The 26,076-nt window shown below is 32.9% G+C and overlaps 1 protein-coding gene across 2 annotated transcripts in view; it reads right to left on the bottom strand.

The window, feature by feature from the left end:
• LOC118186575 (protein amalgam-like) overlaps window positions 1-26,076 on the bottom strand; it is a 231,876-nt gene that overhangs the window by 41,648 nt on the left and 164,152 nt on the right. For both annotated transcript variants that reach the window (XM_035356680.2, XM_035356681.2), the window contains exons 5-6: window positions 25,371-25,499; window positions 2,138-2,428 (exon numbers count right to left, since the gene is read on the bottom strand). In XM_035356680.2, the coding sequence (XP_035212571.1) occupies window positions 2,138-2,428; window positions 25,371-25,499 (420 nt within the window). The remainder of the gene's footprint in view (window positions 1-2,137; window positions 2,429-25,370; window positions 25,500-26,076) is intronic.

Genomic DNA, 26,076 nt, shown 5'->3' with positions numbered 1-26,076 from the left:
TCCAAATCTATATTTATATCTATCTATCTATCAATCTAATCCAAATCTATATTTACATCTATCTATCTATCCATCCATACCTATATCTATATCTACCTCCTACAGGTGTTTCAGCAATGAGGTGTTTCTTACAGGTGTTTTAGTAATGCAAATGAGGTGTAGCGATCTTGCTGACCAATGAATCAGACCACCTCTGCTGATCCAATGTTAAGCATATGTTGTGTTCAGGTGGAGACGAATATCAAGGCTGTTAATGTAAAAATCAAGGATATGCAAAAATTTAACTTTTAACTTTTTTTAAAAAATATTACGTAAACGGTGACCTTTCTCTTGTTTCAATGCTCAATAATTTTTTTCAAGATTTGCAAGATTGCAAGATTGCTAAATTTCATCAAAATCGGAATAAAACTGCATATTTGTATTAAACCAATTTAAGGGCTGACAAATTTAAATTTCTACAGCTCTTGATAAATTAATGAAAATTTTAGCTGCCGAGTTGTAAAATCGTGGAACATTGGTAGTTCTGACCTGGCTTGAATTCAGGCGAACGGTCTTCCTTTCCCTTAGGCAAATAGCCCTAGTGGGATTTGCCGTAATAAACCAAACCAAATCATATGGGATTTTCTGAGCTAATTATTGAGAAACATTATTAACCAACATTTAACCAACATTTTAGCTGCACTGAGCATAATAAGCATGTTTTCTCACCCTGTTAGTGTTCATCCTTTCTTGTATTTTGTATCTTCACTACCGTGCCAAGAAAGCGTTTCCGACTATGCTTGCTGTGTGATTTTCCCTTCTCTAGATGTACTCTATCTTTCCTAAAAGTTCGTAATCGAACTGCTGAAACACTCGCTCTCTCTCTATATATATACATATGTACATTTCAACGACTAGCACAATTTGCCTGTTAATATAAATTTAAATTTAAAATTGTGAGAATTTAAAATAACACAAACATGGGATATTTATGATCATAGTAAGTTACATCTTCTAGGTATTTAAATTTATTTTAATCCTAATGTTTAAAAGCGGATATATTCCAAAAAAGCGAAACATGAAAATATGAAAAAAAAAAGAATTTGCATACAAAAATATCTACTCTTAAAACTTAGATACATCTATATGTAAATCACTATCTTACTTAATGTATGTTTAAATAATATGCATCTGCTTCAGAGCTGATAGCGGGAGTGGTAAAACGGTGATGTGAACCTGAGATGGGTGACATGATTTCAACATTAAAACTGTGTAGAAGTATCAATATTTATTTTTTGTAAATTTCTGGCACAAAATGTTTGATTTCGAATGATAGCGGGAAGGCAACAATGGATATTTAAACCTAAGATGGGTCGAGTAACCGCAACCTTCGAATATAAACGCCCTGAGAGTGGAATCCGTGGTTTTTAAAATATTACGTAAACGGTGACCTTTCTCTTGTTTTAATGCTCAATAATTTTTTTCAAGATTTGCAAGATTGCAAGATTGCTAAATTTCATCAAAATCGAAATAAAACTGCATATTTGTATTAAACCAATTTAAGGGCTGACAAATCTAAATTTCTCCAGCTCTTGATAAATTAACGAAAATTTTAGCTGCCGAGTTGTAAAATCGTGGAACATTGGTAGTTCTGACCTGGCTTGAATTCAGGCGAACGGTCTTCCATGAAGCCATCCTTTCCCTTAGGCAAATAGCCCTAGTGTGATTTGCCGTAATAAACCAAACCAAATCATATGGGATTTTCTGAGATAATTATTGAGAAACATTATTCATTTTCGAATTAGCATAAGAAAATCAATACTAACCTAAAATTGAAAGAAAATCAATTTTACTTTTTTCCCAACTAAATATTCTAGTGCGCACAGGAAACACTAAGCAATGTGTTGTAGATAAATAAAAATACTATTAAAGTGACAGTATATTACAAATGCCAAAAGTTAGCTAAATAAATTAGTTATATCATGGTACAAAAATAAACTAGCTTGGTAACATAATCAATATGAGAAGTTGTTTTGTACATTTTGTACATTAAAGTTTTAAAACTCTGCGATATTTCTGTTGATCTATTTTCAACAAACTTGTGGTAGATAAAGAATTAACGCATAAGATGAAAACGAAAGAAAACTCGTTAACTTACCATACAAGCGTATAGTGCCTTTCGTTTCTCCTAAGGAATTTTTGGCCACGCACGTGTATGCTCCAAAATCTTCTGGGTTCAAGTTATGAATTATCAGCTTCATCTGAACTTTATAACTCCCGGACACAATATCTAAACTATCAAATTTAGTTCCAGATGAAACTATGTGGACATGTTCTTTAGTCCAGAAAGTGACAGCTCGAGGATGAAGTTCAAGGTTGCAGTCAAGTGTTATATCACTTCCCAGTGGTGCTCCGATAAGCTGATTAGGGATCCAAACCATAGGAGGAACTGAAATAAAATATTTAGACTTTTCGTAATAAATGGCAAATCAAATATTATTTCATTTAGTCCAGAGTACACATTATACGCAAACGTTCGTTGATATTTTTTTGCTTTTCACCCTTCCTTTTTCTTCGCCATTTTTTAGTGCTATGAAAATGCGTCCTAGGGATTTGCCAAACACAGAAGAAGATGCAATTTTATTTTTTCAAAAGAGAAATATTTTACCAAAAAAACGAAAATGTACCAATTCGTATGATATGAAACTTTATTTTGGTAAGCGTACGTTTCGGAAATGTAATTTAAGACAGTGTGATCAGCAAGTGGGACTTAGAAAAGACAAACAAATAGAAGAGTACATGTTAAAGTTAATCATAAATACAATTTTATTGATCTTGATACAGGATTTCAAACACAAACAGTTGAGAGAATGTGAGGCAGTGCTAAATGGGGGACAAGAGACATAGGGGGACAGCGAGATATCATTTAGAATCTTATTTAGCAGAGTTTATATGGCGTCAGCATCAGGGCAAACAAAAATAGGGACTGTTTTGACGGCCCATTTTCCACCGAAATCCGATTGACTACTTTGATTTTAAATAAAGTATTTTGATTTTAAATAAAGCGTTTTAATTTATAATTTGTTGCACAAATTTTATGTGTAGATTGGTGGCATATAAAAACCGCCAAATCTGCAGCTGCGGTGCCGTTAATACGTAAGTACCATTAAATTATAAATTTGGATATTTTTCAATATTTTCAGGTACTGTATCAGTATTTTTGTGTGTTAACACTTCGTATACATTTTTTAAATAAATATACCAGAGGAGCTAGAAGTTAAACAAAACTATTGAACATTTGTTTCAACTCCAAGCAGTAACAATTTTTTCAGATGAAAATACCTTGATAAAATCATTTGGATGCTTTTATCAATTTACATCCCAAATATTATCCCAAATAGTACAGTGAATACATACTGTATATATATATAAACTGACAAGACTTAACACTCTTCAGACATGCACATAGATCAGCTGATTTCCATCTGCGGCGCACCCATTCATCTTTGGTAATATATAAGATGAAGAGTTGATCTCGTCGTATTCAATTCATGAAAGAAAGCAAACTGTTTTCAAGAAGGGTTTCACATGCTGTTTTTGTTTAAATGATGAGCGACGTTGGAAAGATGGAGATAAGAACACGTTTCTCTTGCATTGTTTTGTAATAGTGGCTACCAGTTTCTGTCCGCTGGATGGCCAGTTTAAGCTGTATTTTGGAGCAGTGAGCTACACAACATGTTATGCCCATATTCAGAAATTCTATCGACAATTGTAAGTTTTGTTAACTTAGTCACATGTCGCAAACAACAACGTCATGGGCCATTTGCTGTCTGCAGACTCTCAATTAGCCATAATATATCTGTTGTAACGTAATCAATCTAACCACAACCTTCGCCTACTTTCGTTATAATCAGCTGAGAATTAATGATAATAAGCATTTATTTGTACACTAGCAGTGTACAGAAATATCTTAGTGAATTTTAATTTACATAATCAGAGACAAGCTTACTTACATGGAAAATGTTTCCAATTAAATAGCGAAGAACTTGGAAATAAAAATGCGAAAGAATACAAATGATTTAATGTGTGTAAAAGTTAGTTGCGTCATTCTTCCTGGAGTGTCATCATTCCATATGTTCCTAATACTGTGACAAAGTTTAACGCAATAAGAACGTCTCTGGAGAAAGTTTTTATTTTTAGGATGAATACGTTGTGTGAAGGAAAAATAAAGTATTGAGTTATATTGTTTTAGTATGTGAATATTATGTAGCAAGTGTTCTTACTTGCTACGCAAAAAATTTGAAAAAAAATTGAAAATTACTAAGAGAACAACTTTTATGATAGTTAGAATAGTAATGCTTTGGAGATTCAAAATAAAGTTTTATTTTTATCAAAGTCATATGCCAATAGCAAATTTTTGTTTTCAACTGATATCATAATTAACTTACCCTCAGCACTACCACATTCCAAATAAACAATTCAGTAATCAAGTACAACCGCAAACAATTAACCCAGCTTCCACAAACAAAGTAATTTAGAATTATTTATATTGCAACATGCTTACATATATATTTCTATAATTACAGACATACATATTTATTTCTTTAACTCAATTTTAAGGTTTCTCTAAATTCCAAGTTTACATCACATTTCATAATAACTTACCTAATTTTGGAACTAAGCACCATTATTGATATTCAAAAATGGAGATTTGCTTCTCCTCTCTGCATACTAGGAATGGGTAAACGGTACTTAATCAGCAGAATTCAACAGGTCACGCATAAATTCATGGTCTTAATTCGCAATCCCTGTCGAGAGAAAGGTCTGCACTGATAGCCAGTGAATACATCACACGAATTATCAGATAATCATCCTAGTCAGAAGCCGAGACTTTACACCATATAAGGACAGGAATTTTCACGCTCACGTCCTTCTTCGTCATCACTTACCATTTATCAGTCTCGAACACCATTTTGGTTGATCATCGTTCACTTAGTCATAAATTCAGTATTTAGCTGCTCCCAACAAGTCGTAGATAGAAACACTGCATACGGATCGTCGCATAACCGTAATAAACGGAAGATAATATTCTAAGTCACCTGGTCTGGAATTTGCTCGATAGCGTTCTTTTTTCCCTTACTAAATAAATGTTTCGAACAGACTTTTTGTCGATATTTATTCAAGGGTTAATGCAATCTATGTTTCGTTACGTTACGCATATCTTAATAAGAACACAGCACAGATAATCCTTCCATTGTTACCATGGCTTTACATGTTCAAGTCCTTCACTAAATAATTCGGTTGAGAGCTGATCATCATTTACGAGGCTAATGGATATATTCCTTAGATTTCTCTTCAGAATCATTACATCACTTCCCTGGTATATGTCTTATGTTCCGACACACATTTCTATCAGTTAGCATTTACACTTCTTTCTTCCTTTTTTTGTTTCTTTTTAATTTTGCTAAACACTTCAGAATACCCATTTGTCAGAATATCTTCTTCATTCTCGCTCTGTTTTCGCCGCTGCATCTTTTGCTTTTCTCATCAAACCAAACAAAACACTTTTTTACAGTATCCTTCTTATTCAATCCCTGGTTTAATTATTAATTAAAAATCATCTTCTGATGAAACTACGCCTCACTTGAACTTAATTGTTCCAGTTACCCCATAAATTTCACAAATCAATCATAGCCAAGCAAAAATTAAATTTATGCACCGCACCTTTCTTCAGTTTTGCCATGAGAGAAGAGACACAAGCATATCAATGACTTTCAAAAGTCATACCGGCAGGAATCTTTTAAAAAATAATAGCCTAGTAGACAGTCTCTCTACAATTTTGTTCCCTGAACAGTCCAAAGACCATTTAAACAAAAAGAAGTTCGTCATATTTCAAGTTATGCCAATTTTTGAAGCGTCTGGCATCACTGAGCTCCTACAACAAATTTGTTTGCAATATTTTAAAACTTTGAATTCTAGGCTTTCCGGCAAGACGCCTATTATTTCAAAGCAATATCGGTTTTTCTAAGCAGCCACTGCGGCTCACTTTACTAATTAAGGCAGCAGAATGTATTCAACCTCTCTATAGCTGGCACAGAAATCGAATTGATATCATTATTCACGATTTGTTTGTATTTCTACTGGCGTTATTAAATTGTACACTCATATCCCAATTACTGATGCATACTATCATGGAATGGAAGAAGATTTAAAATACAGCCTAAAGTCAGATCTCTATATAACATTCCTCCGGGACTAGAGGAATTTGTTTTTCCTGTACGAAATCAGAAGGAAAAAACTTATATGTCATGCACAGAAACTTTAAAAAATAACTCTCGTTACTTCCATCCAGCAGGTATAGCTAAAACGCACTAGTCTTGGTTTACATAAATTAATAAACAACTACATAATGCGCATGGATTATGAAAATAATGCTACATTTAAGGCAATGCATTTCATTCCTCAGTACTGTGTGAATCAGCGACGAAAATATAAATGCGCATATAATTGCTGCAACTGATTTTTAAGAAAAACAGCATTATACTGTTATGCAATCTTCTTTATTATCTGAAATTTATTTTTTAATTTTTTGTTTCGAAGAGACACAACAAGCACAATAAATGACTTTAGGAACTTTAGAGAGAAATAGTAGATTGTTTTTATATATACAAGTACGCATCAGGATCCAGAAACCCTAGTTTATATTAACTACACAAAATTTCCCCCAATTAAATGTCTGTTTACATACCTTCCTGTTCTTACTTCGGGCACTTGAACTGTCTCAAGTTCAACAACGTCTGTTTAACTTCACTGCCCTGAAGTATGATTAGGCAGTACAGTTTCGCGGTTTTCCCCATGTGTAACTTGTATACGAGTCAGTGTCCCTTCGAAAGTCCTCCACGAAGGCATCCCTCCCTTTATACAGATGGACCTCAAGGCTTTGTTGTAATCACATAAACCAACCAATCATTTTTACTCGGTTACTGAGAGCAATCATTAGACAGTGACTGATGAAAGTAATTATTATTAGTTGTGAAATAAGTCATTAGATATGACTGGTGAATGCAGTCCTTTTTAGTTGTGAAAGCAGTCATTAGACAGTGACTGGTGAAAGAAGTCACTAGACAATACCGCAAAAATCCCTTTTAGGTTCTATGCACTGAACATAAGTTTCCCTCTGAGAAGGTGGTGTGTCCTCACATTTAGGTGATACGCGGCCAATTCACCTGTTTAAATTGCAGGGAGAAATAGTAGAAGGACAAGTGAAAGTATCAGTTTAGATTACATATATTCAGTTGCTTTGCGACGAATCTTGAAGTACCGCTAAATGTGTCATTTGCTGCGAGAAGCGTTAACACACTAGGTCAATGACTTAGTATGTTAACATTAAGTCATTGACTTAGCGTCACATTAGGTCAATGGCTTAGTGTGTGAATTAATAATTATTTTGTCATAGCAGACTGTACGGTTATTATTTTTTAAATTAACCGGGGTTTTATGATTTAGATCTTTTTTATGCCTTATCATTTCCGTTTTACTTACCAGAATGTAAATGAGTTAGCTAGTATGTAGACTGAGGTTTCTGGAGTTTAAAATAAAGCGTGTGTTACCATCCTGTGCTTGCATGCTACCTTTAGTTCCTGCCAGCTCTTTTAAGCTGTAATTATTCAGTTAAGTGTTGATTGCTCTCTCTTTGACTCTGTTAAGTTGTCATTATATCGCAGTCGACACTTGAATTTTATATGCCAGTAGAATTATTGAGCTAGCTAGTCTTTGACAGTATTGTATTGAGCAAAGATTTCTTATTTGAAAGCACGAACATTTAAAATTTATCTGCCCTAAAGTCTTCTATACAATCTGGTGAGAGACGATAAGGATAAAAGATACGAGGACACCATTTCATAGGTTACTCTTCGTTAAAACAAGGATAGATATCGACTCAATAATATAAAATTAAGAAGAAGTGACACTGTAGTCTTTGACTGTTAGTCCCAGTGTTAAGGTAAATTTTGTAGCCTTTGACTTATAGTCTACGTTTTTAATTGAATTTGACTTTTTCTTTAATAGCATAACAGGAGCTGTGGTTGATATTCTTAGTACAAGAACGCTCATTTATACTCTAAGATCTGTTTAAATTAAAAGATGTAAAACCTCAGAAGATGATCATTATTATAACAGTATTGATAATGGTTTAATAGGAAAAGCAAATGTGTAGAAAATACAATTAATATGCTATTAATTTTGATTTTATAATAAATATTTGCATATATAATAAAAGTTTCCACATATTTATATTTTGGACTATATTCTGATGAAACATTTTATGCTATTTTTAAATCCAAGCTTTTTGTATCATAATAAGCACAGTGACCCCCGAATGTGAGTAGAACAATGCGACACAGATTTCGTGTCACCGTTCTTAAAGCCATTAGGGGCAGTGTCACTTCTTCTTAATTTTATATTATTGAGTCGATATCTATTCTTGTTTTAACGAAGAGTAACCTATGAAATGGTGTCCTCGTATCTTTTATCCTTATCGTCTCTCACCAGATTGTATAGAAGACTTTAGGGCAGATAAATTTTAAATGTTCGTGCTTTCAAATAAGAAATCTTTGCTCAATACAATACATTACACTCACCAAAAGCAAGATTTGAAAACGCACAATTGATGTTTGGGCAACTTTTGCTGAGCACAAAACTGGCTGAGAAGCAATTAAGTTTTTGAACAGTTTCATTACATGCTCTTCTCGAAAGTTTGGATAATATTGATCTGTCCATTAAATTTGCATAAACATTCTATGACGATTCAAAGGCATCAACACGGATAAAATGCGATTACTTTTAAATTTTAATTGTAGAAATCATATTAGAAATTCATATATTATATTACTGTTTCACAACGGCGTGAAATTCAGATGCAGTAGAATGCGTTAAGCGGATCTTTGTTATTTACAGATTTCGAAGAATTTAAAAAACTTTTGAATTGAGTCATGCAAACGCTTGCTTATGCAACAAAGATTTGAAAGAACACTCCTTATTCTCGAAATCTTTCAGTCAATCTTTAAAACGTTACTCTTTGAGAAAATGATTTATGCTAATACGGATTCATTGGTGATTCCAGACGTTTCTTTTATTCATGTCCCTCGACAAATCACAGTGGAAGAAATTTTAGGAAGATATTGGCAATAGCAGAAAAACAAATTCAAACTCTGTGCAAATGCGCAAAGGGAACATTATTTCGTTTAGCCTGTATTTGGAATAAAATGAATAATCGATTTAGATCAACAGTAATAAAAACTGTTATACAAAGGCGTATTTAGTGTTGGTGGCTTGCGTGTGTTGTGTATAAGCAATTATTAACAAAACATACATACAATTGAATGTTGTTGCTCGTATTAAATTATTTTTAAAGATTAAAAGATCATTTTCTCCACGCTATTTGCAATACATTTCGCTTTAAATTTTGTTCATGAATATGCAGCAGACACGGTTAGATATTCATAACTAGATAACCAAATACGAAGAATTGAATGAATTCAAATCTTCGTATGTAAATAGTAACAATAGTCTGTAAAATTTGTAGAAATCTTTAGATCAAACGTGAAAAGTCAACTTTGTCCTTCACGGGCTTCAAGCTATGCATCTTACAGCACTAGTCAGAAACATGAAACATTAACCATTTACACACGACAGCAGACATGGAGAAAAGCGATAATTCTTACGATTTTATAATATTTTACGTACAACTTGTAAGGATTATGCTAATTTTATTAACAGTTAAATTTTGATTTAAACTTCCTTTCCTATCGATTCTTAATTTCAACTTACCACTTCAAGCAGGAACGTAGTTTTAGAATCACGTCTGAATGCTAATGAGGAAGAGCGGTATTTAACGCAAAGTTCTACTGTCTTAGTGAGAGAGATACCAGATATTCTGGCTGCACGTGTCTGCCGTTTTAGGCTACTCTTTCGTAAGCTATTATTACTATTGGCCGTACTTTAAGCCCTTGATAGCTTCGCAGTCAATTAACGAAAGTTAAGGGGCCAACTCTGTTAGAATCTTTATAGCTTTGGCTATATCTCTTTAGTTAAGATTAGCTTAGTTTTATTCTTAGTATCTTAAGTTCATAGTTTAGTTTAACAAAATTCCAAAACGGAGTTCTGTTAAATTTTATTTGAATAATTCTTTAAACCCTTCCCAAGTCATACTTATTATCTCACGAACTCAAGCGATTATTCGCTTACTAGTTCTTAAGATTCTTCACTTTTAACTGTAACTTAGAATTACACAGTGGAGAATCCTACAATTGGCGCCCAAAAAGTTTTCAGCGTTAGAGTCCGGGAAGTTTACGTTCACCCCTCTGACCTTTCAGGTCCCTCAGACGGCCGAGAATCCAATGGAAGGATTTGGACTCATAATGGAAACGATGCGTGCTGCTATGAAGCCATCTGCAACATTTGACGGCAAAGGCTCAATGATGACCTTCCTGGAGCAATTAGACATGCATTTCACTTTGCATCCTGTGAACCAGCTGCAGAAAGTGACCATCGCTACTACAGCCCCAAAAGGGCAAGTCTTCAGCTGGTATAAAGGAATTGAAAATTTCTTGTTGGGGCAAACAGGTTCAGAATCGCACAGCTGGGAAAACTTCAAGTCTGCATTATCAAAATCATTTCCAGTTGTTAAGGACCGTGCGAAACTAGAGTGGGAATTGTTTAGCAAATGTCAAAATAGTTTCGAGGATTTGACGGAGTTCATTCTAAGAAAAATCCAAATATTCAATTTATTAAACGGGAAGAGCCCGATAGTGAACTTATCGAGGTAATTCTACCGCGTCTATTGTCAGCTCAAGATTTCTTCGAAGTCCTTAACCCGCAAATATTGGAAGTTCTATTCCAGCTCGCGGTGAAGTTCGAAAGCAGAAGAAACTTGAAGAAAGCGCGTGTGAACCAGTTTGGCCAATATTCAAGGTTTCCTCCTGAAACGAAACCACAAGTTCAGCAGAATGCGTATCGGCAGACGGGAAAAGGTGCAAATTCCAATAACAAAAGCGCGGATACAAAAATCAGCGAAAAGAGGGGGCGAGGAACCAGAATTTAAACGAAAACTGATGATCGAGAAGGGGGAAAGGTCACCGAGTGGAAAGAAAAGCCCCTCCGAAATACGTCTAAATACAGTGCTAGTGCAAAATCTGGCCATGCCGGAGATACATATTCTTGTAAATAATATACAAACCACTGCCCTCCTGGACACCAGGGCTCAGTGTCCATTTCGTTCAGAAAATTTCTTTAAAAAACATTTTCGTCGTTATAGACTATTTAAAACTACAGGACAAAAAGTAACTGCCACCGAAGGCAAACAGTGCGTATATTTGGGGAAAACCGCACTGCATGTACAAATAAAAAACGAGGTGTTAAAAGTTAACTTTTTAGTCATAAAACAATTACTCACATCCGTAAGAAGAAGGGTCCATGCCGGAAATGGGCTTGGACCACCTGAAACTTGAAGAGAAAGAAAAGATTGAAAGGCTGATAAGAAAATTTAACTCTTTGTTCAGTGATAAACTCGGCTTCGGCCAAGTAGTGAATCATGCTATTGGTACAAGCAATGCCCCTCCAGTCCGATCGAAACCTTATCGATATGATAGAGCCAAGGAACAGATTCTGGAACACCTTATAAAAGCAATGTTAGAAAGTAAAATCATTGTGCCAAGCACCAGTCCATACGCAAGTGGTCCTTTACAGAAAGACAAAAGGGCTACCGCCCGAGCAGCTGGACGTGTCTAGGTTTGCAGTTGATTATCTCAAACTTTACAGTATAACGAAGTATCTTACCTATCGTCTGCCAATAATTGATGAAATCACCAGTAAAACTCATTCGACTAAGTTTATGACAACCTTAGACTTAACGTCTGGTTATTTTCAAATCGCCGTAAAACAAGAAGATGTTAAAATGACAGCGTTTATTACAAAGTCAGGTGTCTATGCCTTCTTAAGAATGCCGTTTGATTTAAGCGGAGCGCCTGCTACTTTTCAAAAAGCAATGGACATAGTTTTAAGGCTAGTTTTGGTTAAACGTACAATCATTTATCCCGATGATATAATAGTCATCAGAGAAACAATAGATAAACACGTGAAACATTTGGGAGAAGATTTTCCTTTGCTTAAGGAGGCCTGTTTCAAAATAAATGGAAAAAAAAAAAAAAAAAAAAAAAAAAAAAAAAGCAAATTCGCTGCCAAGGAGTTGGGTACAAGATTTCGAATAAAGGCATAGAGACCGATAATTCCAAAATATTATAGATTAAAAGTAATCTTAATATTATAGATTAATTCCAAATATTATAGATTAAAAGTTACCCTCCCCCAAACATGGCTAAGAAATTACCTTCGTTTTTGGGCTTGTTCCTATTCCAGAATGTTTATTAAAGACTTCGCCAAAAATATTGAGCCTCTCGTAGTGCTGAAAAGAAAGAAAACTAGATTTTCTTGGACAGCCGAGGCGAACACCGTTTTTGAACAACTTAAAAATGCCCTAATTAATGCCCAAGTCCTCAAATTTAGTCTGAGGAGTCCCCACTCCTCAGATCTAGAGATTGCTGCAGATACGTCCGATTACGCAATTGGATTTGTGCTTTCCCAGAAGGAGCAACCGATAGCTTTCTTGTCGAAAACGCTGGATTCTAGCCAATTGAACTATTCAGAAACAGAGCGAGAAATACTCGCTGTTTTATTAGCGGTTCATTTTATTAGCGTCTACTTCGGAAGTTCTGCGATAACAGCATACTCAGATCATGCGACAGTCAGTTGCTTGTATTCGGGGAAAAATTTATCGCTTCACCTGCTACGGTGGACATTAAAACTACAAGAATTTAATTTAATTATAAAAAAAAAATGTCAGGAAAAGAAAATTTATTTGCCGATGCCCTTTCAAGAATCAAAACCCATGAGGAGGGTAATACAGTTAAGCGTGCTATGCTCACTTCAAAAGTTATCGAGTCACATGAATCAATAGTTGAAGAATTAAGAAAGGATCTGGAATTAAAGATATTTAAGTATATTATGAATACCCTGAAAAGTATGAACATATAGATTTAACAGCTATTCGCAATAGGGTACATAATTACGAAATAATTGACAAACTGTTATTCTATACAAAAGTAACAAATGATAATCCGGAATACCGGTCAGTGATCCTGAGTCTACGTTTAAATATTTTAGAAGAATTGCATGACTCCCCGATAACTGGTCATCTCTGGAATTCGGAAAACCGTGTAGAGTCCGAGAAGCGGTTTATTTTCCGCAGTTACAAAGAATAGTTTTGTGTGTTAACACACAAAACAGCCGAGGCACTGTGCTAATTAATTTATGCCAATTAATAAATGATGTTAATTACAGCTCGGCCGGGTATTTAGAAAACATGAAGACCACTTTCCCAAATGAAATGGTTGGCATTGATTTGCTCGGACCCTATCCTAGAATAAAAATAAATAAAAATAGATATTTGTTAATAATTGTAGATCATTTGTCAAAATAGGTAGAAATAGTCCCTCTTAAACGAGCTTCAGCTAAAATAGTCGCAGATTCGTTTTTAAATAATTATATTTCAAAATACGGGGCCCCACTAAAAGTAATATCAGATAATGGAGTGTGTGTGTGTGTGTGTGATTATGGCAAAGCCTCGAGGGCTATCTGCCTAAGGGGAGGGGTGCCTTCGTGGAGGACTTTCTAAGGGAACTGGCTCGTATACATGTTACACATGGGGAAAACCACGAAAACGCCCATGCAGCCAGCCATCAGATAATGGAAAACAGTTTGTTAGCAGTATATTTAAAAATTTGTCCACAGGACTTGCCATACCCCATTTAAAAATGGTACCATATAGACCACAATCGAATATTATAGAATGCTTAAATAAAAATATTGTAAAAAATTATCAGGGGATACGTTAAGAATTACCACGACCGCTGGAACAGCTGTGTCAATGAGTTAGGTTTTGCCCTGAGAACAGCAAAGAACGATACTACACGGAAGACCCCGAGGAGATATTTTTAGGAATAAAATCCTAACGCCTTTGGATAAGCTGTTCTTTGTGCAACAAAGGCAAGAAGAATTCAAGTTAAAAGACATACAGAGAATTATCGCTGAAGCAATTAAGAGCTCTAATGTAGCAAGGCAGAAACAAAAGTTATATTATAGAAATAAAAGGGAAATGGAATATTAAGTAGGCAGAAAGTACCAAAGTTGAAACACTCATTATCATCCGCACCCGAAAACAGGTTTGCGAAGTTCGGACACAGGTTTGAAAGCTCATGCATAGTTGAGAGAATACGGAAAGTCACTTTTTATTTAAAAACCGAAAGTGGCCAACAACTGGTTGCAAATATTGGCCAAATCAAACCTTACTACTAAAACCTTAATGATTTTCAAATTGTACAGGCTTTATTACAGGATCCTCGAAGGGAGGAAAGAATTCCGCTAGCTCAAAAGCCCAGCTGGAGTCCCCCAACACAAAAAAGGAAACAGACGGATCAAGCACCGACCAAGCGGATCCAGCCCGGAAAAGGTCCAGGCGCACAAAAACGGAGGAAGGTAACGCAGATAGACAAACGAGGCAGAACCGAAGATTCAACAAAAACACCAGTACCGCCCGCTAAGAATGTGAGGCCTGCTGAGGAGGTTCCAGCAAAACAGCAATTTCAACTACGGGCGGAATCAACAAGACGCAAGCCACGCTTCCCAGGGGTAACAACTACGAGGGAGGCTCAAGGAAGTCCAGATTTGAGGACGAAAAGGTATAAAAGACCAGCCGATACAACCGTGCCTGACCAAGAAAATTTATCAAGAAAATCTAATGAAAGACATATTTTATGTAAGTATGTTGAAAATATTTTAAACATGGACATTTATTTTATTATTGAAGATCTTTAATTTATTCAGCATCTTTCCTAATCATTGGCCTAAAATTTCCTAATTATTTAGGCGAAAATGTCATTATATGTCTTATTTCTTATTTTATGCAGTTTTAAAATTATTAGCCACCAACTACACTAATGAAAAGTTAATTCAACAGACATATATTATACGTATATATCAACATATATGTTGCTACACAGTCAAGAATCCTTCTTAATTTAGATTAATATTACTGTCTAAATTATATATAGAGTTGAGTACAGTGATGATAAATTTAAAGCTATTAGATACAAAATTTCATACACTAAATCGAACAGGCCTTTCTAACTTCTTACTCAATCATAAATGTGCGATACATTACAATAACTGGAGGTTTTGTGTGTAAGACAACTGTGTTTGCAGCGAAAGAAAAGCAGCGTACACTAACTCTTCTCATGCCCATTTACACAAGCACATCCCAGCTATAGACCACCTACAAACGAATTCGAATTTAGAAGATAGTTAAGCTGAATTAACAGTATCCAGTTTTATTTTTGATATTTGTACATTTTAAGGAAGGTCACCTAATTGCTGCCAGTCTAACTTTTAGTTTTGGAAATCCCAGGCTTAGTTGTATCCCCCTCTGGACTGATTAAATAAAGATTGTCGATTTTTAATGTGTATATTCGTAAACTGACTATAGTCATGCTTATGACTCTCCGACATTGAGTCACTTACTTTTATTGATGCATCTTTAAACTGAATTTAAAAATAGCTTAAAGTTAGAACGAAACTAACAACTTTTAACCATTTGGTTACTAGCAGGACGTTTAGTTAAAACTAAATTAATCGTTAATGTTAATAACGATGCATGTGATTTTTATGAAAGAATTTTAGATTAATAGTTAATAACAAAATGATATAATCTATATTTATAGAAAAATTAGTGACTAAAATTTTTGAATAAAAGTTTTCTGTTCTTTAATAATTACTTTAGGAAAAGGAAAAGAAACTTCTTATAAATTTTAATGAACTTAAATTTCTATAAATAGATTTTTTACTGAACTAAAATGTGTGAAAGGCGCAGAAGCTTCGTTTCTAAGCATTGTTATTCCCGGCACGTACTTTAAGAAACATCTAGTGAAGATAATTTTGAATGATAAAAATAAGTAGAATCGCAATTTTCTTCGGGCGTCTGCTATTAAAGTTGCAAGTATGGGTGTTAAAATTATGGAATTTCCGGATAAAAAATATTTCGGAAACAATCTCAGAAACGCAATTTGTTAATTGCGGATACTGAACGGAAGTGAAACACTATTAATACCAATTAATTTTATTTTCGTTTACTTTCGAATATATTTAAATACAAAATGAAAATTAATTTGGTAATTTTATGTAAACGAATTAGGTGTAACTTCTGTCTTTTCTTACTCTATTCTGTTTTTGTTTTTAAATAATATCTTTAATTTAAACATGAGAATAAATATTTGACTGTAAAGTACATAGTAGCTTCCAAATAATTTCTAACTCCTCCATATAAACACAAGGAGTGGAAGCATAGAAATCAAGAAAATAATTTTCTATACAGACATGTTATCAAAATCACACGTCTTGACTACCAAGAAGCCTCATTTAAGAGCAAATATGATACATTTTTATCGTATCTGCATTTTTTAATCTTGAAATATGCAAAACTCAGTCTTTTGTAAGCGTTTGATTCAGTTCCCTAAGGTATTTCAAAATCAAGAGGCCAGGGCAACTTACATTTTTGTAAACGTCCAGGTGACCTGACATTAAAACATTTTCGTGTGCAATTTTCGCTTTTTTATGAATCATGCCAATCACGCGATACTGTTAATGTGATAGGATGATTGCTCTGTTGTATTATTTTTAAGATAACAACGGCGCAAAATGCGGTAGATGGGCAATAAAACTGACTAATCTCTAGCTTGGTTTATATTTCAGCATTAATGTTTGGATTGATTTATATATTCAAACATATTTCAGAAATAATGGATCAACGGTCAAAATATGACACCTTTCTCATACTTTGTTTAATAACAGGAGCAGAGATATTTTCCCTTCACCAAACATTATAAATTAACGAATAAAGAAAGACTTTCAGAATAGTAATACACAAACAGAGTTACAAATGATATTAAAATTAATGAGAGCAAAATTTCGGGACAGCAGATTAAATATTCTAGAAAATTCCGCAGAATACACTTTTATTTATACTCGTGTTATGAAGATTAAGCATTAAAAATACCTCCAGAACATACAGCAAAACTAATGAGGAATTTAAAAACAGAAATATTTAGAAAAACTAGTTCAGACAAAATTCGTATATTATCTTAAAATTATTCAGTTTAAATACCAAGATGTGTTTTGAAGATGCAGTTCTTCCTTGCATCTTGCCATATTCAGATAAATTAACAGAACCTGTAAAATGTTCGATATACCTATTCACGTAAAATATTTTTCCATATATGGTACATTTTTAATCGCATTATAAACGAAATCAAGCATATCTGTGAACATATAAATCCCTGCAATTTCAGAAAAGATGCATTTTATTTCGAACTTATTTAAATAATCAGTGATGTAATTGAAAGACAAAGGCTTTAGAGTTTCTCATAGAAATAGATTTCAAGGACGTAATATGAAAACCATGGAATGAATATATTGTTAATATGAAATCTATGGAAATTCTCAGTATTTTGAAAATTTCTTTGTGTTTTAGAAGGCGTTATTCATTGGATTTAGAAGTATTAGTAAAAATGTAGCATTGGAACTGTTCGTAGAGCATTCGAAATTGAATTGTTCGTGTCTCGTAGCTTTCAAATTTTCAAAGCCTCTAACAGCTGCCTCTATTTCTAGGAAACAGCTCTGTTCTATCTTTGACCGCAGAATGTTCTAGGTGTTTAATTTCCATTCGCAGTGTTTTATTCTTCGCCTTTCATCTACAATCAGTTTTGCCAAGTAGTAATAATTTAGCTTCGAAATTCATTTCAGCAACAATAGTTTCGTCTTCCGAAATCTGTGTTATCTATACAGGTTTCAAACATGGGCAAAATAATAGTATTTAATGACCTTCGTAACGGAAGGTTAAATGCACTCATCAGCATGGAACGGCAGATGCAGGTAAAAGCTAGGCCAGTAATCTGTAGTACCATATGTGATGGAGATATTGCTGTACCTAGCTAAGTTATTAAGCGCCCTCCTCAATTTTAAATTTCGAAAAAGAATCCCCGTGTGCAGTTCCAGGACCTCCCACATCTTCTTTCCTACCGGCAAACTCACGAAAGAACGTTCGGCTCGCCGTGTAATTTGAGTGTCTTTTTGTCGTACAGACATTATACGCTTACGTTCCTACCAAAAACGTACCTAAAAAATTCGCAGTTTTCCACACAACAAATTATGCTTATCATTTTTTTAACATTTACGAGATTAATACTAGTAGGTAACGATTTTACCGGCTCATCTAGAACTACAGCGTTATGAACAATGAAATATAAAAACAGCATTTTCTTTCAGGGTTTTAAAATAAATTTTTAAACTTAAAAATCTTCTAATATTCTGTTCTGATGATCCTGTGAAATGCAGTACATGGTATTAGCGCTGTAGTGCGATGCGATATTGCTTGAACATAAATAATTTTTAAAACGTTTGAGAAGACAAAACAAAATTTTCCATGGAAAACAAAGTAATAGTATATTCTGGAGTTTCGGACACTTTAGAAAGTGACCTAATAAATGACAACCGCTTGGAGTCAAAGCCTGTTTCTTCAAGAAACATTTTGTCAATAAATTATGTTAGGATCATAACCCTAAGTAGGAATATTTCACTAAACCTTAAATCCTTAGGTTTGAGTTTCCGCCATCTATTTATAAACGCTGTTCTATCTTCTCTTGATTCACGTTATACACATTTTCTCATACAAGAGGTTTCACAAATTAGGAATATCTGAAAGCGAATTCAAACGCTGATTTGTTTAATTGCAGCTTCTGCCTAGGCGTCAGAAAGGTGCAGTGCTGCTTGCAAAAATGAGCATCAGTCTACATTTGTCGCAAGCCGAAGCATTTCTCATTTGACATCTGAAACTAGTAAAAGCGTTTATAATGATTCATTGAGAGAACGACAAGGTATCTAGTTGAGAGAATTTACTTTGTGACAGTTGTATATTACATGACAAGTTGTCTAATTTTTAATTAATCGGCCTTTTAGTTGTATATCATAGCTTTAGTTGTAACTCACCAGGAGCAGATAAGTAAAGTTTTGTTGAATTTCGAAACTATATATTGTAAGATTTAAGATAAAGGCGATCAATATTATATAAATAAATCAACATAGAGATCTTTTAAGTAGGCATAATTTGGAAAAATAATGCAATAACAGAGTGATGAGACATTAGGTATTCTTTGGAGGCAGCCAAGGTGAAAAATATGCAACACCTTCGCCGGGAATCGAACCGTGGACCTCTCAATTACGCGCTGAGCGTGCAGACCACTACAGCACGAAGGCGTGCTAAGAAGCGGGAGAAATACCTTATATACTTCCCCTTTTAAACGGCGACTGGGGCTTTTTGGGGAAGGCAATCGCCAAAACCTTGGGCGAGGAGAATCATCATCCAACACTCTTTCAGTTCGGGCGTCACTGTACAGACATTAGGTATTTTTTGAAAGCTGGCAAGATGAAAAATATGCAAAGCCTTTGCGGAATCGAACCGCGGACCTCTCAATTATGCGCTGAGAGTGCAGACCACTACATCACGAATGCTCGCTAAGAAGGCGGAAGAAATACCTTATAAGAGTTATATGCGTCTCTTCTGAAAATAATCAAGAATGTAATGCATATTTAAATCTGACCAACAGCATCGTCATCACGTTCAAGATTAACATCCCTCAAAAGAAACTGCGCGGAGATTTGCTAAAGTTAATAAAAGATTAGGGAGTAATCACAGCAATGAGAATTTAAATAATTTATTGCGCTAAAATTAGAATATGATAATCTGTGTAACTAAATTGTTAAAACGAATTCAAAGTGTATGTTAATCTTCTGATCTTTCCTTTTTAAACTTAAAGAGACATACAATATTTCACTTGAAAAGAAATGTTGTGCAGTGGATATAGATAATGTATAAGTAAAAGTGATAGGCTGAAAATTTTGCTTGTTCTTATTTTTTTATTTTATGAAATAAATATTAAAAACTCTCATGTTTGTAATTAAAAAAAAGATGAACCTGCTTTACAAAATATTGTGCATTTTAACAGGAATTTTACTAACGTTTAACATTTAAAGATTAATACTTGTGAGTGCAAAAATAAATGTTGTACAGAAATAGGTTACTTTTATTCAAATTAGGTAGAAAATATAATGCACAGTAAGAACTTCGTTTCTTAACGCAGTTGCATACTTCGAAAGATATCTATTAAGTAAACTGCTATTAAGTTAAACTATTATAAAATGTTCCTTTACGATATTCTGTAGAATGTGTGAAAAGTAACTGCGTGTAGAAGAAGCTAAGAGGAAATAGTATTTAAAATGGTACTAAATTTCTTCGAGTGAACCATTTGCATAATTTCTTGTAAAACCAGCTATGCGTTTAATTCTCTCCAATTAGTTAAAATATCACTATCTTTGTAGACTAGTAAAATTATTAGTTTCTCATTTAAGAGAACCATGAATGCAGGTGACATGTAAAATAAGGGGATACATACGCTTATCAAGCGCTTCAGCAGTAAATATATCATTACCTACGCATATTTTAAACTGGCATAATAATAGCTCTAGTTAACATTTAAAATTTATTTTATATATATTCATTAATAATGATATAAATATAATGAATTTTTTACTAATAATTAAATATAAAACTCTCAATTACAATGAAAAAAAAAACTGTTATAGGCTTCCTTGTTGACTTACACATATTTTTTTGCTGAACATGTTTAAACTTACCTCCTCGAATTTCATTAGATGTATATAATATATATATATATATATATATATATTCATTAGATATATATATTTCTCATTCAATCAACCCACATTAGGCCTAGCGTGCTTTACACTTTTTTAAATTTGTGACAAGGAAAAATGCATAAAAACTCAAAACATCTTCAGTAAAAATTGTTAAATACGAAGAAAATATAAAACACCAAATACAGTTAATTTTTTTTTTCAATTAAAATTAGAATTTCAAATCCAAAGCAAGCAATTCCGCCAAAGTGCAAAAAGACATCATTTTCGATGCACAAAAAAATTAATGTTAATTTTTGATTCCACGTGGCAAACGTATGCTACAGTTGATGCACCAAATGACTTCATTTACTATACTATACTACCAACAGTTTCAAATGTAAACAAATAGCCGCCACATTAGGCCTAGCGTGCTTTACACTCTTAAATTTCTGATAATTCTACAGCTATTGCATCCTATTACTAAACACATAAAAGATTTAACCAGAACATAAGAACAACATAATGCAATTACTTTTAAAGCAAGAACTCAAGAATTTACCATTATATAAGAATGAAAAACAGAACTCACCGAGCCAGGTAAGAGAGTAGATAGATGTTATATGTACGTTTGATGCGGCCAATTGCGACAACTTGATGTCAAAGCCCTCCCATATACAAAATTTCAACTCCTATCTACATTCTATTTCTTTATGCACAAGAATTTTACAGCTAATATTTATATTTAATTACAGCTAATATTTTACAGCTAATATTTTTACAGCTAATATTTGAATTATGCAAGATACATACGTACGTGCAAATGTCCCAAAAAGTTCCCTTCTGAACCTATTTTGAATCTGAATCTTCTGAATCTATTTTTGCAATCGTTTTTGGAAAAAAGGTTCCTTTATTCTGCCCATACTTACAGATGTCATGCAAAAAAAAAATATCGTTTAAAGAGATTCGTGAATTGTCAAAATGGATGTTTTCGCTGAAATATGATACCTGACATTTTTCGCGATTACAATACTTTCTTCACTTCATACAAAGAAGTAAAAGTTAACGCATTCCACAATAATTAAGAATTTCTAATAAAGCTTTTAAGCAAATTTTCGAATCTTTATGGCTTGCATAAATTTCATAAAACTCCAATTAAATTCAGATTTAGTGCAAAAGATACCGAAAATTAAAAAGAACATACATTTTGTTTTTTACAATGCCCATACTTACAAATTAGTGCTTGACCACGACTAGATTACTAAAAATAAGAAAAAAATATCAAAATAATTAAAAAATTTTACATTAATTATGTGCTTTTGAAAATTTTTACACAAGAAATTTGTTTACGTTCCTGTGTTAGAATGGCGCCGAAATAGATGACGTAGTTTCGATTTTAAATATCCTTAATAAATTCAACGACTCTCGGTCTATTTAAAAGAAACTGCATACATTTAATAATAAAACATTATACGTAAACATCTAGTTATAATTCAGCAGTACAGATAAGCTTTAAAATAAGATTACAGCAGTTACAGGTCAGCTACGCTTTTAGCGACCGAATTCTACGAACGACAAATCTCAAAAGCTTGTTGCCAACGCAGGGCAACGAAAAGGTGGAAATTAATTCGATAGGCGTGTTAGTGAAAAAAATTAATAATAAGCTTTTCAAATTTTTCGAATTATTTCCATCAATCAATATCATCCTTAATTTCGAAAAATGGATTACATAACTTGGATGTTTACATTTCCATAATTTTCTCAAATTGAAATATAAAATGTTTCTGCAAATTAAAGGCATTCACATGGACACCAATTATTTAACTTCTATCTGCAATCTATTTCATTACGCATAATATTTCGATTTTAAGAAAAAATTGTGTCAAATAGATAAATTTAATCTTACTTTTAGATACTTTGATGATATTGTCACTTTGAGTAATAATGGGTAATATAAGCAGCTAATATTCACAGATGTTTATATGTTTAAAACATAATAAAATCTGTTCCAATAATAAGAAAACTCATTAACTTTAAAATTCTTAGCTGTAAAGAAATTAAAGGCTACAAAATTAAAAATGACTTTTAAAAAATAATGATAAAAAAAGACTTTTAAATTTTTTACTATTGAATTCATACATTGAAATATAAATATTTTCTTAAAATAATTGCTAACATCATTATCAACCAGATTTTTCAGAATTAAAAACATTTGCACTACAGTTAAATATACTAATCAAGAAATTCAGTATCTATAAAACACATTTAATGGACAAGTTCTATTCTACTCTCCATTACCCACATATTACTTCCTTTTACATGCAAAACGTTATTTAAATTTTTTTTATCTTTGTCGCACACAATTTACTTCTGTTATTTAAATATTTTTTTAATAAAATTTTTAATATATTGCAATGTTTTTAGTTATAAATTTTTTAAAAAATTCTGCTGGTTTTTAAGAATTCATTAATTTATACAAATATTATTCCTACTAATTTTTTACCTTTGTATATAACAAAACGAAATTTACTCCCTTCCAGTTTTATACTATGTTTACATCCATAACCCACACAAATTTTTTTTAATAGAATTCTCAGCAGCCATGACCCACTCAATTTGATATTTTTCTTAAACGGATTCTCAGCAGTTACACATATTGCTATGTGGACGTTGCATTTCATTCAAGTTGGATTTCTTTTTAATTTCTCTTTAAATTAATTTACTTGAATTAATAGATTCGCTTTAATTAGATAATAATTTTAGAAATTTTTAGGCAATTAATAAACTTAAAAGGAAATTTTCCCAATTGCCTTTTTAATTTTTCTTTTATTTATTTTACCATTTTTAGCTTGTCTTCCATTTTTATATGGTATTTTGTATTTCCTCAAACTAATAATTCTTCTGCATTTTTATTTAGCTTTTAGTTATCCAAGGCTTTTTCTGGTTTCTTACTCCTGTGGTCTTCTTTTAATGTTTAATTAAATAAATTTAATTCTTTAAATAATATTTCTCAAATATTTATTGAGTATATTAGTAAATTATATGATAATTAATTAAATGAAACATATTGTTGCGTGCGTACGGGTTCGTTATGAAATGAATGCACAAGTCCGATGAAAAATGAACAAAAATTTATTATTATCACAACAAAAATGCTTAAATTTTCTCAAATTATCATGCAGTATTACAATATCTCACAGTAGTTTTCTTTTAACTACTCAAATGTCCAATAGAACGTAATTCAAAACAGCTAAAGAACGCTAATCCGCGAATTCGCTACAATCAACAACAGTAGTTTTCTAAACAACAACAAACTAAGCAACTACTACAAACTGAGATGTTTTCCTCCTTTTATAAGATTTTAAAATCACGCGCTAGAATTTTCCAGTACTTTCTCGAAATCAAAAAGAGATATTTATTTATTTAATGCACGCGCTCTTGTATTTTCAATTTTCCGGCTTAGCTTTCTTTTAATATTCGTCACGCGCTGCACTGCGCGAGAAATAAAACCATTTAATTTATAATTGAACTAACATTAGCTTTTTAAATACCAAATTTGTAACACTATATTGAAAAGTTTTTACTTTGTCGCATACTTTTAAAGCATTTTGATTATTTTAATTAAATATTCTTAATTGGTATCTTCTTTTAATTTTTCTTTTGAATTTTAAGAATTCACAGTTATCTAGATATAATTCAGAAAGGTTTTTGAAAATTCTTCGGCTGCTCCTTGATAAAGGACAAGGGATTTTCAACAGTTTTATTTAATTTACGTTAATTTTATTAAGTTTAAATAATAATTATTAAGTTTTATTAAGTTTTATTTAATTTACGTTAATTTTATTACGTTTAAAATAGTGGTGGAATAGTTTGTGGAATTGTTTTTATTTCAGTTTTGAATAGTTAACTTGATTTTTGGTATTCCTATTGGAAAGTTGATCCGTCTTTTATGATCCTATTTTGATTTAATTTTTACCTCTTGATTATTCAATTAATCTGCAATTTTCTCAAATTTTGATTATATATGTGTGTGTCTGTGCTAGATGATTTTGATTACAGAGATATGCTATGCCATGCTAGATGTCGATGATTAATACTGACATCAATCTCTAAATTGTATTTCCTTATCATCCGCTTCTGTATAACATAAACTCTTTCATATTTCTGTTAAGATAAATTTTACAAATTACGAATTGACTCAGAAAATGATTTATGAAGCTATTAATTTAGTAAAAGATATAATTAGTGAAATTAATTGTCAAAAGACAATGCAGGCATTTATATGAGGAAACTATATCAAAACATATATCACACAGTAAACATTTATCATAATAACATGGCTTTTTGATGAAGCTCAACTTACATTTAAAACTGAGCTATGTGTACGCTGACCATAAAGCGGATAATGATGTGATTATATGACTGATCAGATGGCACTATCTCACACCACATGTTGCCACTGTATATATGTGCATGCATTAGACGCCACACAAACATCTTCATACATTACTAAAAGGAAATAGAGAACATGTACCTACAGTTGACACTGAGCTGTATACGCTTGCTTGCTGGCGGATGCACTCCATTAGTCGCCATACATAAGTAAGCTCCCATATCCAGTCTGCTTACTTTTGTGAGATTAAGTGAATTCCCATGAATGATATTCTCTAAAAAAATGAAGGTATAAAATGAATCTTTTGAAATGCAAAGATTCAATCACATTATGACGTGTCAAATAAAATGAGTTTATGTAACTACATGGAAAGATGGCTATAAAAAATATCTGAAAAATTTAAATTTTCAACGGTCGCCCAAGAGTACTTTTAACGCTTTCTACGCTCTCGCTGAGCTCGCAGTATAGCAGTCTGCTATTACACTCATTCGTTAAATCACTCTTTTGTTGATTCCAATACAGTGCTTTCGAACATTTCAAAACTTTTAATATCTTAATCGTGCGTATTTCATTACTATATTCCAAGAAATATGGCGCTGCCTTTTTGTTCACCCGTCGTTTCTAATATAATAACCGTCACGGTTCCTCTCATCTTCGCATTAATCCCTGCAAGACTTCAGTCTTATATGCAGCTCCTTCCAGAAGATCAGTATGAAATCAGGAATGAGCTCTGAACACCGAAGCAGTTATTAAGAGTGGTGGAATTCATCGGAACTGCTTCACAAGTGTTCGACTGCGTTTCTTATGCTAAACGGAACGAACGCTTTTTACCGCGTATGTCGTTAGGGGCT

This window comes from Stegodyphus dumicola, chromosome 6 (genome assembly GCF_044657685.1).
Source record: "Stegodyphus dumicola isolate Sdum_Otavi_A_Nest chromosome 6, ASM4465768v1".
Taxonomy (NCBI): Eukaryota; Metazoa; Arthropoda; class Arachnida; order Araneae; family Eresidae; genus Stegodyphus; species Stegodyphus dumicola.
This window is presented reverse-complemented; position numbering and strand designations above follow the sequence as displayed.